Source organism: Pagrus major, chromosome 4 (assembly GCF_040436345.1).
Source record: "Pagrus major chromosome 4, Pma_NU_1.0".
Taxonomy (NCBI): Eukaryota; Metazoa; Chordata; class Actinopteri; order Spariformes; family Sparidae; genus Pagrus; species Pagrus major.
The window spans coordinates 17,200,880-17,214,902 of NC_133218.1; the positions used below are offsets into that span (position 1 = coordinate 17,200,880).

The window sequence follows — 14,023 nt, forward strand, 5'->3', positions numbered from 1 at the left end:
ATAAACTAAACTAAACTAAACTAAAATGAATGGGAATGAACAATATTATTAGTTTCTTGTAAAAGTCTTCACACATTTTTTCAAAACTTGAAAATTTTCACCCTCTTCACCTTTGTTATGAATGTCAGACATGTTAATCATTACTTTAAAGGTGCACTCTGTAGTTTTGGGGATTACATTTTTATCAGAAGAGAAAGATCTTCATTGACTGATTTTTTTTTATGCCTAAACAAACTAAATAAACAAACTCTCTTTGTTTTCAGGACTGAATAAACAAACTGACCTTAAAGGACAACACAATTTCATACTGTTTTACTTTGTTTATATGTGGCAGACCCTGCCACCTCTGTAGCTTCAAACAGTGTTCTGGGGACCTTATTGTCCTCTGAGAACAGCTTGTTTATTCAGTTACAGAAAAGATAAATATTTCTGAGTTTGTATTATTACCTCATTAATATTGTAAATATAAAAATTCTGAGTTTGCATTTCTTCTCCAAAACTACACAGTGCCCATTTAAATTATATGATTGAGACATTTTAAATCTAATTAGACTATTTATGTGTTATGTGTCATGGCTGATGAGTGGCATGTAACGTCTCAAATGTCCAGAGAAGTCAACTGACACTTGAGTTCAGAAGTGGTGGAAAGTAACTAAATGAGGTAATTTTACTTTAGCTACTAATGTATCTCCATTTTATGCAACTTTGTATTTCTACTTCACTACATTTCAGTGACACACTACTCAAAATAAGTTAGGGATATTGGGATATGTTTTATTTGTTTATTCTGTGACATATCTGAATTTCTGTTTTGTGTTTTGTGAAAATTCTTGCACACATATCCCAATATCCCTAACTGATTTTGAGTAGTATATTGTACATTTTACTCCTTTTTAATAATGTGACAGGTGTAATTACTTTACACTGCAAACTAAAGGCTCTGCACACCCACACAGGTGTTGTCGATCACTGTGATCTGATTAGACCTCCAGTCAGGTGTACACTGTTGGAGTTATGCTGGGAGTTACCTGATGTCATGCAACTTTATAAACTCAGTGGGTGATAACAGACTACTAAAGGGCTGTCCCTTTGTCACACTGTTATGGCTCACAGGAGATGGCTAGTATGGACAAGAGGAACAATTAAAACAAAGATTAAAGCTTTAAATATTCATGTGGGCATGTAAGTATTGTTTAACATAAGACAGACTTGAAGAAAATGTGAGTCTGTCCTTTAATGAGCATGATAGTACCACCTATCTCCACAGGAAGGCGCTGTTGCATGATGTTCCTGTGGATGTTAAACATGTAAACTTCCCCTCAGTGTGTTTGCTGCTCTGATCAGTCAGGATAGTGGCAAGTCAAAGAACAAATATATAAATAAAGTTAAAAAACAACAACTATGAATGTCAAAAGTGGTAAACAGAAGGCGAGGACTTCTTTGACTGATCTGATTTATTTTCATTCATTTAGCCTCTATTTTAACTTGGAAATACACTGAAATACGAAACGTAGACAAAAGATCGACACCAAGAAACACAAATATGTTGCCTTTATGAATTAAATGAATAATTTTAATGTTTTTGTTTATTGATGGTTTAATGGAGAGAGAGAGAGAGAGAGAGAGAGAGAGAGAGAGAGAGAGAGTATTAAATAACCTTTCGGTGTTGATGATAAATCTCAATAATAAACCTTGCCCTCGTGGCTGATTTCTTATCAGCATTTAGGGCTTAACAGTGCGTGACTTGCATTTTATCTGCTGCTGGTAAATCCACCTCCAGCAGATAAGGAGGTTGGAGGCTCGTCTAATGCTTTTGTTTCCTGATTCCTTGACATTTTCTATCCTCAAAGGGTCATGTTTGTTTGACAAATGACTCTTGGAGAAAATCGATAGATAGTGCACATGAGCACAAAACTTGTTTTCACATTATTGTTGCTCAGATCATATATTAGTTCTTTTGTTATTATCAGTGATAATAAGAACTTTATTTTTACTGACTGAAATAAATAAAAAGGTAAATTAAAGGTGCACTCTGAAGTTTTGGGGATTACATTTTAATTAGAAGAGAAAGACCTTCATTGACTGATTTTTATGCCTAACAAACTAAATAAACAAACTCTCTTTGTTTTCATGTCTGAATAATCTGAATAAACAATCTGACCTCAGAAGAAAACACAGTTTCATACTGTTTAACTTTGTTTATATGTGGCGGACCCTGCCACCTTCCTATCTTCAAACAGTGTTCTGGGGACTTAAACCTCCTCTGAGAACAGCTTGTTTATTCAGTTATGGGGGGAAATAAATATTTCTGAGAAATATTTACCTCATTAATATTGTAAATATAAGAATTCTGAGTTTGAATTTTGTCTCCAAACTACATAGTGCCCCTTTAAAAATACAATGAGATGAAATAATCCATCAGTTGAGAAAAAGAATTATAAAGAAAGATAAAAAAAGTTTTTAAATAGAGATTTAATAGAGATAAAAGAGATTTAAATAGGTTCCGCTTTAACCCCTTTAACATCACATTAAAAGACATACAGATACAATAAAGCTTGTAGCAGAAGAACTGTCAAGCCAGAATGCTTGTATGAGTACTCATTTGAAAGGCAACATGCACTAGTTTGTGACAATGTGCTGATTTCATGTAAGGCTAAAACACAACCTATGCTACATCAGCTCAACCATGAGAGAAACATGATTTTGGGAGGTCACCTTTGAGTAGTATTTACAAGACTTTGCTCCATGTTACAGCTATGAAAATCACCACTCACATTTGACAACATGTTAACTACACCTGTGTCAAATTGTAGACCTGTGGGCCAAATTTCATAGGAGCTGGTGAGTTTTTAGTTTGCGGTGTCGCTGGTGTTCCCAAACCTTAACCCTGATCCAGTGCACCACTCACCAGGTGGATTTGAAGGTGCAGGGTGTTTATCAGGGTGCTGTCATGTTTAGTTTTCTCTTGATTCACTTGTGTAGACACATTGAATGTATTGTGATTTATACATTCTCATCAGGATTTTGATTTAATGCCAAAAGATTTTGATCCATGTGTTATCACGTTGAGAGACACAACTTTTTCACTCACTAGATTTAAACATAACTTTTAAAAGGGATGATGTGTCTATTTTGCGGCTGATAACGTATCAAAGCGTAACACTGAATGTCAAGACTGTTCACTGTTCCTCTTAACATCCTATCTGTAAATGAAAACTCAGATACACCCTCAGTTATGGCTCTACTGTCCAAAGGCCAAGGCAGCAGCGAAGGTTATTGAAACTGTATAACAGAGTGCAGTGCCCGTCCTCCTCACAGTTAGTGCATGCGTCTGGATGGAGCTGAAGCAGCCGAGATGACTCCTAGGATTTTTGTAGCGTTGCTGGCTGTGTCCTGCATTGTTTCTGCCCAGGCAGATGTAGAGACCGAAGCCAGGGAGTTCCTGCAGAGGTTTGACGAGAACGCCACCAAACTTATGTACCAGTACTCGCTGGCATCATGGGCGTACAACACCGACATCAGTCAGGAGACCTCAGACAAACTGGTAAGCATTCGAAGACTTTTAAAATACAGACCTGATGTAAGTTACTGATTTACATAATTTGATCTGTCTGTTTTCATTCTATCCAGGCACAAGAGGGGCAAATTTGGGGCAATTTCTACACCCAGATGTCAAAAGAGGCCGAGAAGTTCCCCATCGACCAGATCAAGGATCGAGAAATCAAATTACAGCTCATCTCCCTACAAGACAAAGGCTCTGGTGCCCTATCCCCAGATAAAGCTGCACATGTAAGACAATTACTCCATTTTTAATTTAATTTTGTTGTAGTTATGTGTTTGAATGTGTCTTAAAATATCTTCTTTAATCTTCTTAAATCTGCCCACAGCTGAGTAAGATCATGAGTGAGATGAGTACAATCTACAGCACCACGACTGTGTGTCTCAAGGACGACCCCTCTGACTGCCAGACTTTGGAGCCAGGTAAACTCTGCCTGCTACTGTCAGCCACAGTCAGATAAAGCAGTTTATAATTAACGGAGAAAAGAAAAATGGCTTTTGTTCAAGTGGGAATGTTTTGTGTTTGTACTTTTCACTCCACTGCATTTATCTGACTGCTATAGTAGATTAAGATTTTACCTCAAAAACCTTTTTGATGAGCTTGTAAATACACATTTGAAAGATTTTACCAGATTTTCACAACTTCTTTTTGGTTCGTGACCCCTCACAAAACATGGTTGTTGTTAGGTGGGTGTCTCTTGTCACAGGTCAGATGTCTATGAGCTGTCAGCAGTTCCACCGAAAAGAAATTTCCCCTTTTTAAAGACGGTTTCATTTCAACAAATATTGAAGGTCAAAGAAGTAAAATCTTGACAGTTTTATAAAAACAGCAAAGAATACAAATAAGTTTCACAAGTTTCCTCAGATGGACCAAGTGGCCTTGTGGAGGGGCCTGACCCTCAGGTTAGGAACCACTGGACTAAAGTATTCAACTGAATGTAAAGTAGTCAAGTAGTTAACTCCACCTGAACCCGCTACAACAGTAACAGCTGCTTAAACATTGTTGCATCATTACTAACAATCTAATAATGCCGTATACTAGTTATATCCAGCACTGTCCATTTTTAGTATTCTTACTTTGAATACATTTACTTTGATACTTGATCTTTTTTAGGACTTTTTAGACCCCTATCATACAGTTGTTGAAGAAGTACTAAGACCTTATATGTAATCTACCACAGCTCCACCACAATGTAAAAATATTCCATTAGAGCTAAAAGTCCTTTATTCAAAATTTCACTGAAGTAAAAGTTGAGAAGTATCAGTAGCAAAATGTACTAGAAGACTATTATTTATTCAATATGGCTCCATTCAGAGTACTTTAATTATCAAGTATATTGTCAATGATAATAACATTTCACTGGCGGAATGTAACTAAATACATTTACTCAAGTACAGTACTTAAAAAAACAAAACAACAAAATGCCTCAAACTGAAGAAAAAACACTCTGATAATCATAAAAATGCTAAAAATTTGATCAGATACTTAATCGATAAACTCATATTATACAGTATATACACACTTGTAAATATGTGTAATTAACTTAATTGTACTTTGATACTAAAGTACAGTTATTGCCAGAAAATTACTTTTGATACTTAAGTACATCTTATATCAGATACTGTAAGACTTCAACTCAAGTACTATTGGCGTGGGTGACTTTCACTTTTACCAAAGTAATATTTTAACATGATATCTTTACTTTTACTCAAGTATGAATTTAAGGTACTTTTTATAACACTGTAAAATGTCCATGTTGTTATTTCAGCAACTTTATATACTGTGGAGTAGTTCGATCTATAACAGTAAATATATGAAAAATTGATTAGAGTAAAAAGTACAATATTTTAATATAGAATATTTTCCGAAATGTAGTTGAATAGCAGTATGAATGATCATAAAATAGTATACTTACTGTACGAATAAATGTCCTTCGTTCCGCTCTATCATTTTTATTTGAGTGTTAACTTCATCCTTGCAGGTTTTTTGCTGATTCGATGAAAAGACAAACATTTATCTGAGATTAATGCGATCTGACTTGCGTGTTTGTCTGTTTACAGGCCTGGAACATGTAATGGCCAACAGCCGAGACTACGCTGAGCGTCTGCATGTGTGGGAGGGCTGGAGGAGAGAGGTGGGGAAGAGGATGAGGCCTCTGTATGAAGACTATGTGGATCTGAAGAACGAAGCTTCCCAACTTAATGGTGATGCATCTCAAACACAATATCCCACTTGATGTTGTTAGACTCTTTCTAGACTGTTTCTAGTGTGTAAATGACAGAGAAGCTACAGTGTTCCTTAGTGTTGGTGTCCTTGTTAACTTTCATAAATCCTGCACTTCACTTCTATAAAACCAAGTGGAAATATTTATAAAGTTATCACGGAGCTATAGTGTCTGATAGGACACAGGATGAACACACACAGCTGGTAGTGTGAGGCTAACCCCCTCTGACACACACACTTGACTTGCAGGTTTTAAAGACTATGGCGCTTACTGGAGATCTAACTATGAGACCATCGATGAGGACCCTCTGTACCGTTACACCGGAGATGAGCTGATGACTGATGTCCGCGCTGTATACAAACAAGTACGTCTAATAAATGTCCCTATTAGTAAATTGTATGTCTCAAAGTGATTAACTACAATTATTTGTTGTTTTTTCCACAGATTATGCCCTTATACAAGGACCTGCATGCCTATGTGAGATCCAGGCTGATGGAGGTCTACAAAGGGGACATTGATCCAGAGGGACCTCTGCCAGCCCACCTGCTGGGTATGTGGAGGATTTTGTTCAGAGCTACGAATCAGATCAGCAGCATCAAGCTACAACTATCAACCCTGCTGCTATCACTGTTCTATATCTTTTCTTTTCTTTTCTTTTCTTTTCTTTTCTTTTCTTTTCTTTTCTTTTCTTTTCTTTGTTTAATGAGGTTATGACAGAAGTTCATCATAGTTTTATAATGTGTAAATGTCTAAATTCTTCACTTGCTGTCCGCTCTGATTATCATCCACAAAGCATGCAAGTCTTTTTTTGTTGTCATTTTGATGTCCCTCTTTTATTTGTACTATTATTATTATTATAATTATTATTTTGTTGGTCTTTTCTTTGTCTCTTTCCTATTTGCACCTCTGGTTTTCTTTTTCTCTCTTTACTTTGTTTCTCCAACGTAGGCCTACTGGCAATGTGGGTGGGATCCTTGTCTTGTGTTGGGGAAAAGTTCTTTACTTTATGAGGTTTTAATTATAACTGATAACCGACCCAGGATCACACACACCACTAAACATGAATCTCTGCACCATATTAAAACTCACATCTTGTACTCAAGCCCTGTTCCAGCCCATGTAACTCAGGTGTGCAACAGTGTCATGATATCATCATAAATTACATGCAGCGAATTATAGCTATTCTTTATAATGTGACAATATAAAGAGTACTAGGATTTGGATGTTGATGTTGATGTAAGTTTAAATCCCAGTCCAGAACTTGTGTTTGGCTCCCTCTACTGTCCAAGTCATATTACTACCAGTTTGTTTATGACTGATTGAAGAGGAGGGTGCAGACTGGCAGCTTTAGAAACAAGCTTAATATATTTTCTCTGAATCATTAAATTACTTCTGTTTTTGAGATTTGGTAAAGACAGACACCTGACCTTCAGGAAAATGTTACTTCCTCACTTTTTTAGTTGTTTAAATGTAAAAATACAGATAGGAGTGAAACAGATGTAATATAATGACAAAATTTGAAAGGATTGTAACTAAACTCTGCTGTAGGAAGATTATCTCCGTTTCCGCTCGGCGTGTAGTGAAAAAAATCTCACCTTTGTGTCGATTCTTCAGGTGACATGTGGGGAAGATTCTGGACCAACCTGTACCCCCTGTCAACCCCCTACCCTGGCAAAGAAGATATTGACGTCAGCGACACCATGGTGGCGCAGGTATACTGCACTTTAGTTGATTCTTTGCTCCTATTTGTATATTAAACACTCGAAATGAAACACAAAAACAACCTTTCTAATGTAGTGCACACAGTGATTAAGAAATTAAATATGAGAAACTTATGTTGGAACTGAAACCAAATGTCAAATTGAATTTCAGGGCTGGACAGAGCTTCGTTTTTTTGAAGAAGCAGAGAAGTTCTTCATGTCTGTAGGTCTTTATGAGATGTTCCCAAACTTCTGGAATAAGTCCATGCTGACGAAGCCTACGGATGGACGCAATGTGGTCTGTCACCCCACCGCCTGGGACATGGGAAACAGAGAGGACTTTAGGTAGGAAAGATCCACACATAAATATGCTGAAACAAATATCAAATAGAAAATCCAGGCAACTCTGTGATATTGAAAATGCTGACTCTAAAATAAAACTTCCATGAGCAAACCTTTATGAGCAATTGATTAAGAGCTTATACTGTGTCATCATAAAACATATTTCCATGTGAGATGATTTATAGGGGTATTTGTGCTGCGTTGAAAAGTGTAATCTGTAGATCAGTACACGAGAGCCATAAATATGAACTAGTTGGAACAATGATCTTGATCAATCTCTCTGAGTCATTCTTTCCTGCTGATAAAGATAACCAAAGTCAAATATTAATCATATCGTTGATCCAATACTCATGTTTTCTGAGGTTTGAGTGTCTTAAAGTTTGTCCAAATTTAAAATGTAACTATTTCCAAAAGTCAGTTATTATTGCTCCTCTAGTGTCAGATTGGGTTATATCTACTAAAAAAGAATCAAAGATATCCTTTATGAAACCCTCCAGTCCTTAGACAAGGACTTAATTTATTATTGTGGACTTGGGCTTCAGTGCTCATTACATCTGACTCATCAGAAACACGTGACTGCGCTGACTTTTTTTATTGGTGCAGTATATCTGATATGATTGTGCCATGTCTGTGTCCAACACTGTAACTGCTGACAACAACAGTTCTCCTGTGATTTCTTCAGGATCAAAATGTGCACCAAGGTCACCATGGATGACTTCCTCACAGTGCACCACGAGATGGGTCACAACCAGTACCAGATGGCTTACCGCAACCTGACCTACCTCCTGAGGGACGGAGCCAACGAAGGTTTCCACGAGGCTGTCGGAGAAATCATGTCCCTCTCTGCTGCGACTCCCAAACACCTGCAGAGCCTGAAGCTCCTAGCTCCTGACTTTGATTATGATGAACGTATGTATCGTTTAATATGAACGGTGCTGTTGATGTAGAACACTGACAATTATCAAACCAAAGTAAAGGATAAAGGGTTAGTTCACCTAGAAATTAAAATTCAGTCATTTTCTACTCACCCCCATATGAATGGAAAGTCAGGTGAAGTTTCACAGCAAAACAGCGTTGCAGCATTCTCCTAAACAACTGAACTAGATAGGGACGCATTTTAAATAGAAACACAACTGAAAAAAAACCCCACATAGCCTGTTCGGTATAATTGAAGTCTCCAGAAACCCCAAGGTCACAAATTGATTTGAAAAGTCATTAATTATACCTTTTTTTAAGACGAAATCTTCACTGTAGTTGCTTAGCTAAAAGCTTTAGCACCCATGGGGATCGGTAGAAAATGACTGAATTCTCAGTTAATGGGTGAACTCATCCTTTCAGGTTGCTATAGTCAATAGTTTTATAATAACTGTCATTTCAACTGTCTTGTATCTGGTTGGCCAGATCACAAATCTGAATACAATCCGTCTTTGTTCCACTGGGCTGCATGCAAATCAGTGACAAATTAATTTAAAGATCTGGCTGAATCAGAGTAAGTATGAATAATATGTCTGAGTTGCTGCCCTCAAATGACACGGATAGATGATGTCACAACCATTTTCACCTGTTTACTTCAGTGACCAGAGGCATAACATGACCTTGGGCCCTCTGCTAACTGTTATACAAACTGTCATTTAGCTACAGTGTCGGACTTAGGTGTCATAAATAGCACGTCAAATGAGTGCTAAACACTTCTGGGTCTTGCAGTAAACTCACTGAAATGTTCCCAGAAAAGAATACTATGACACAGCAGGGCTGTAGGCTGTAAAAAAAGGGGGAATCAATGTCCTTTTTAGACACAGTTGAGAGCTTTAACGTACTACAGGGAAGTTTTAACTGGTTATGAAACAGTCTCAATTTTATACTGAAGCAAACAAGACCATCAGCAAGAAGATTAGCTACCTCTGTATAATTATTGAAAACAAATGAACGGTCTAGCCAGATCAAGATCTTTGACACAAGGCGGTGGTGCTCATAATGCTTTTGTCCACAGTCGACACCAGAGTCAACAAAAACCTAACGTTTCTTGTAGCCGCTGTAACTTCTGGTTGAGAAGTTACAGACCAGAAGCTTCCTGACTTTTCACTTCATATATCTTCAACTATTTTGTGTTTTTTGCCTTGCAGAGATTGAGATCAACTTCCTCCTGAAACAGGCGCTCACCATCGTGGCCACACTGCCATTCACCTACATGCTTGAGGAGTGGAGGTGGCAGGTGCTCGCGGGGAACATCCCCAAGGATGAATGGATGAAGCAGTGGTGGGAGATGAAGTAAGCAGAGACGTACATGAAGCATCTCTAAATAAGCCAGTTTACTTATGCAGCCCGTGATAATTCACAATAATATTGATGTCATCAAATGTGGTCACGACATCAAGAGCGGACGTAGCGCAGACAAGTATTATGACTTTTCGTGTTGTGTAACCTCAGCGGCTGCTTCGCTACAGGTCCATAGTTACAGCATCAGCCTGCGTCAGTGCTGACTCTCTGTTGTCATAACAGGAGGGAGCTGGTCGGGGTGGCGGAGCCATACCCCAGAGATGAGACCTACTGTGACCCGCCCGCTCTGTTCCACGTGTCTGGAGACTATTCATTCATCAGGTAACACGCCTCCTGTAAAGCTCAGCACTTCACGGAAATAAAAGCATGACACCTTAAAGGGTAACTCCAACAATTTTACACATAAAAGTCTGATTGCAGGGCTTGGGGAGTACTACTGCATCTGTGAAAAAGTAGTATAAAGCCTTTTGTGGCTCCAGAGGAAGCTACGTGTAAGCTGATAAATTGCCCCCAGTGATGTCAGTCACTTTTCACATACGTATGATGCCCCAAGACCTGTAAACACACTTTAAAGGTGCAATATGTAAGAATTTTAGGTGAAAACATTCAAAAATTAAATAAAACTTATCAACAGCATGTGAAGAAACAAGAGTTTTCACATTAAGACTTCCATGTATTGGTTTGTAGAGATATCTACTGAAGTTAGCATGCTAACCAGTTAGCTCTGGCCCATCTCGGTCCAAAGCTTCTGTGCTAGCATTGCAAAGTCATTCACTCCCAATCCGGATAATTTTTCAGTTGCTGATTCACTTGACCTGGAACAAAGCAGTATGACATTTGAGCTTCCCAGCGAGTTGGGATGGAAATATGGTCTCTTACCCCAGTTGTGCTGTGAGACATCACCCATGAGTGTTTGTGTATTTGTGTGTGTGTGTGTGTGTGTGTGAATGCAGGTACTTCACAAGAACCATCTACCAGTTTCAGTTCCAAAAGGCGCTTTGCGATGCTGCTAATCATACGGGACCCTTGTCTACATGTGACATTACTGATTCCAAAGAAGCAGGAACCAAGCTGAGGTATGGACGACTTCCTGTTCCTCTTTAACACAGGAGTGTGGTATACACTATTGTGTAACTGTGGTACACATGCATACATCTCATCATTATTATCATCAATGTTTTCTGTTAGGGAGATGTTAGAGCTGGGAAGGTCCCAGTCCTGGACCAAGGCTTTGCAAACGATATCCGGTGACGTTAGGATGGACGCCACGCCCTTGTTGGACTATTTCCAAAAGCTTCATGACTGGCTTAAAGTAGAGAACACAAAACACAACAGGATGGTGGGCTGGAACCCAGAAATATCTCCATGTGAGTAAAGATACTCATATTGAAGATTATCACCACTAAAATAACAATCAGTTTTATGACAGGAATATTTCTCATGTCTGTATGGTAAAAATGATTTTTTATGAAATGTTACCCTTGTACAGAACCAGGCTAGCTGTTTCATCCTGTTTCTGGGCTTTGTGCTAAGCTGAGCTAACAATCTCATGGCCGGAGCCTTATTTACATTTTACAGACGGTTGATATTGATTTTGTCCTCTAACTAATGACTTGGTTAAAAAAGCAAATAACACACACAAACTAATCTTGGTTGAGTGTATTTATACTGACATATCATGTGTATGTTGTGTTTAAGTCCACAACAAACACAATTAATTGAACCCTTTTTGATACATTTATAAAGCTGCCCCGCAGGAATTTAAACTCTTTGAGCAGACACAGATACTGATGTGAAAACCCCCCTAAAGGCTTTTTTAAGGAAGTAAAAAAAAACACAGACTTAAGTCACTTGTGTTTTCATTTTCAAACTACACTAATTTCCTAGAAAGTACAATACATTTCCTGAAGAGAATGCATGTTATGGCTGCAAACTGCTTCCAGACAACCGGTCACCTGCCACGCTTGACTTGATGAAATATGAATAATGGGAAGCAACAAATGTGTTTAGCCAAAACAAAATCACAAGCTATCAGACTGAATTCATGATTTGACTTTTTACAGATTCAGAGAATCAAATTAAAGTGAGACTGAGTTTGAAGGCTGCCATGGGCGATAAAGCTGTGAGTACTATTAATCATTATTAGAAGATGATGTAACCAGACATGAAATTAATTTGTGAACTGCAATCTGTTTGAAAACACAACAAATACTAATCAACTACAATATGTTTCAGTATCCCTGGAATGAAAATGAGATGTACCTGTTCAAGGCCAACGTTGCGTATGCTCTGAGGCAGTACTACGCCCAACAGAACATGAGCGGCTCCTTCACATCACAGGACGTCATCACGACTCCCTGGACTCCAAGAATCTCCTTCTACTTTATGGTCAAAAACACAGAGACTCCCAACGACTTTATCCCAAAAGATGTTGTGGTGGCTGCCATACGGTGAGGCTCTAGTTTTATTCAAGTGTATTTTGATTATTTACAGTATCTTCCAAAACACTGACTGCAATATACTCATTTTTGTTTACCCTGAGCAGCTATACGGGCCAAGTTAATTGAGTTTTTAATTATCTTTAGTAATGCTAGCTCTAAGGTTGGCAATTTTGGTCTGTTGGTCCACCACTTTGGTCCAAACTGAAATATCTTAACAAATGTTAGATGGATTGCCATGACATTTTGAAGGTTCAAAGGTCATTTATTTGTCATCTTACAACACCAAGGTTGTCAAATGAAACTGAGATTAAGTTCCTTTGTGCTACATAAGAGAAAAAACAAACCACCAGCTGGTCAAAGACTCAAGACTTAACAAGACAACGAGTGCCATTGTCAGGGCAAAACTTAAATTTGTATATGAGCAAATACCTGCAAAACTATTGACATTCCCATCAACCTTAGCTGCACATCACACATTATACAGTAAACATTATAAAGTAAACCAAGACAGTGAGCATGATAAACATAATACTTGCTAAACATCAACAATTAGCTCACAGAGCTGCTAACAGAGCCTTTCTAACATATGGATTCTCTTTCAACCGCTTCCTGCTAAAAATAATATGTCAAACTCTGTGTGACCTTTCTGTTGAGACATTTAATAAATGTGAGCAATAATTAACCCATTTTAATATTGATCCCAGGTTATCTCGAGCCCGAATCAACGATGCCTTCCAATTGGATGACCAGACGCTGGAGTTCGCGGGAATCATCCCAACACTGGCCCCTCCCGTGGAGCAGCCGGTGGAGGTGTGGCTGGTGGTGTTTGGGGTGGTCATGGGAATCGTTGTACTATTGGGCGTCTACCTCATCTTCTCTGGTATCAAAGAGCGCAAACAGTAAGTTTGCTCTTGAGACTGTGACCTATATCCGCCATGTTAGCTCGAAACTCGCATAACTTAGAGATGTGTTGCATTTCTTGTGTGTTTGTAGGAAGTCTGCAACGACCGGTGTGGAGAATCCCTATGATGAAAACGCTGAAGGACAAACTAACAAAGCCTTTGAGGAGAGTGACGATGAACAAACTGGATTCTGAGGAACAGAGCGAAGGTGTCCTCAGTGCTTACGTACAGTAGACACATATTCCAAGAATGGGAAAGTTAAAACTCTTGCTCTGATAAGGCCGTTCCCTCGTTTACCAGCGCTGCATGGCCTCTTATTAACCATCAGTGTAACTGCTTAATGTGTATATGTGTGCAAGTTTTAGTTTGTCTGAGATTTTTACCCTAACAGACAGCTGTATAGTGAATTTAGGTTGTTAAAAGGTAGACCTAATTATACTTAATTGTAATATACTAACTATACTTCCCATGTGAATGTCCAAAAAGTGTGCTATTTTCTATACAAGTATTAAAGGTGCAATATGTAGGAATTTTAGTTCAAAACATTCGAAAATTAACTAAAATTATCACCAGAATGT

At 38.2% G+C, this 14,023-nt stretch overlaps 1 protein-coding gene across 1 annotated transcript; it reads left to right on the plus strand.

Moving 5' to 3' along the window:
• The first annotated feature begins 3,335 nt into the window (after positions 1–3,335).
• Positions 3,336–13,639, plus strand: ace2 (angiotensin I converting enzyme 2). Its single transcript, XM_073465019.1, is given in 18 exon segments — positions 3,336–3,351; positions 3,354–3,544; positions 3,631–3,789; positions 3,888–3,981; positions 5,620–5,763; positions 6,032–6,147; positions 6,228–6,333; positions 7,398–7,495; positions 7,656–7,828; positions 8,508–8,734; positions 9,949–10,093; positions 10,325–10,423; positions 11,056–11,178; positions 11,291–11,469; positions 12,166–12,224; positions 12,338–12,552; positions 13,248–13,442; positions 13,537–13,639. Coding segments are annotated over 18 exon segments (2,442 nt in total).
• The last annotated feature ends 384 nt before the right edge of the window (positions 13,640–14,023 follow it).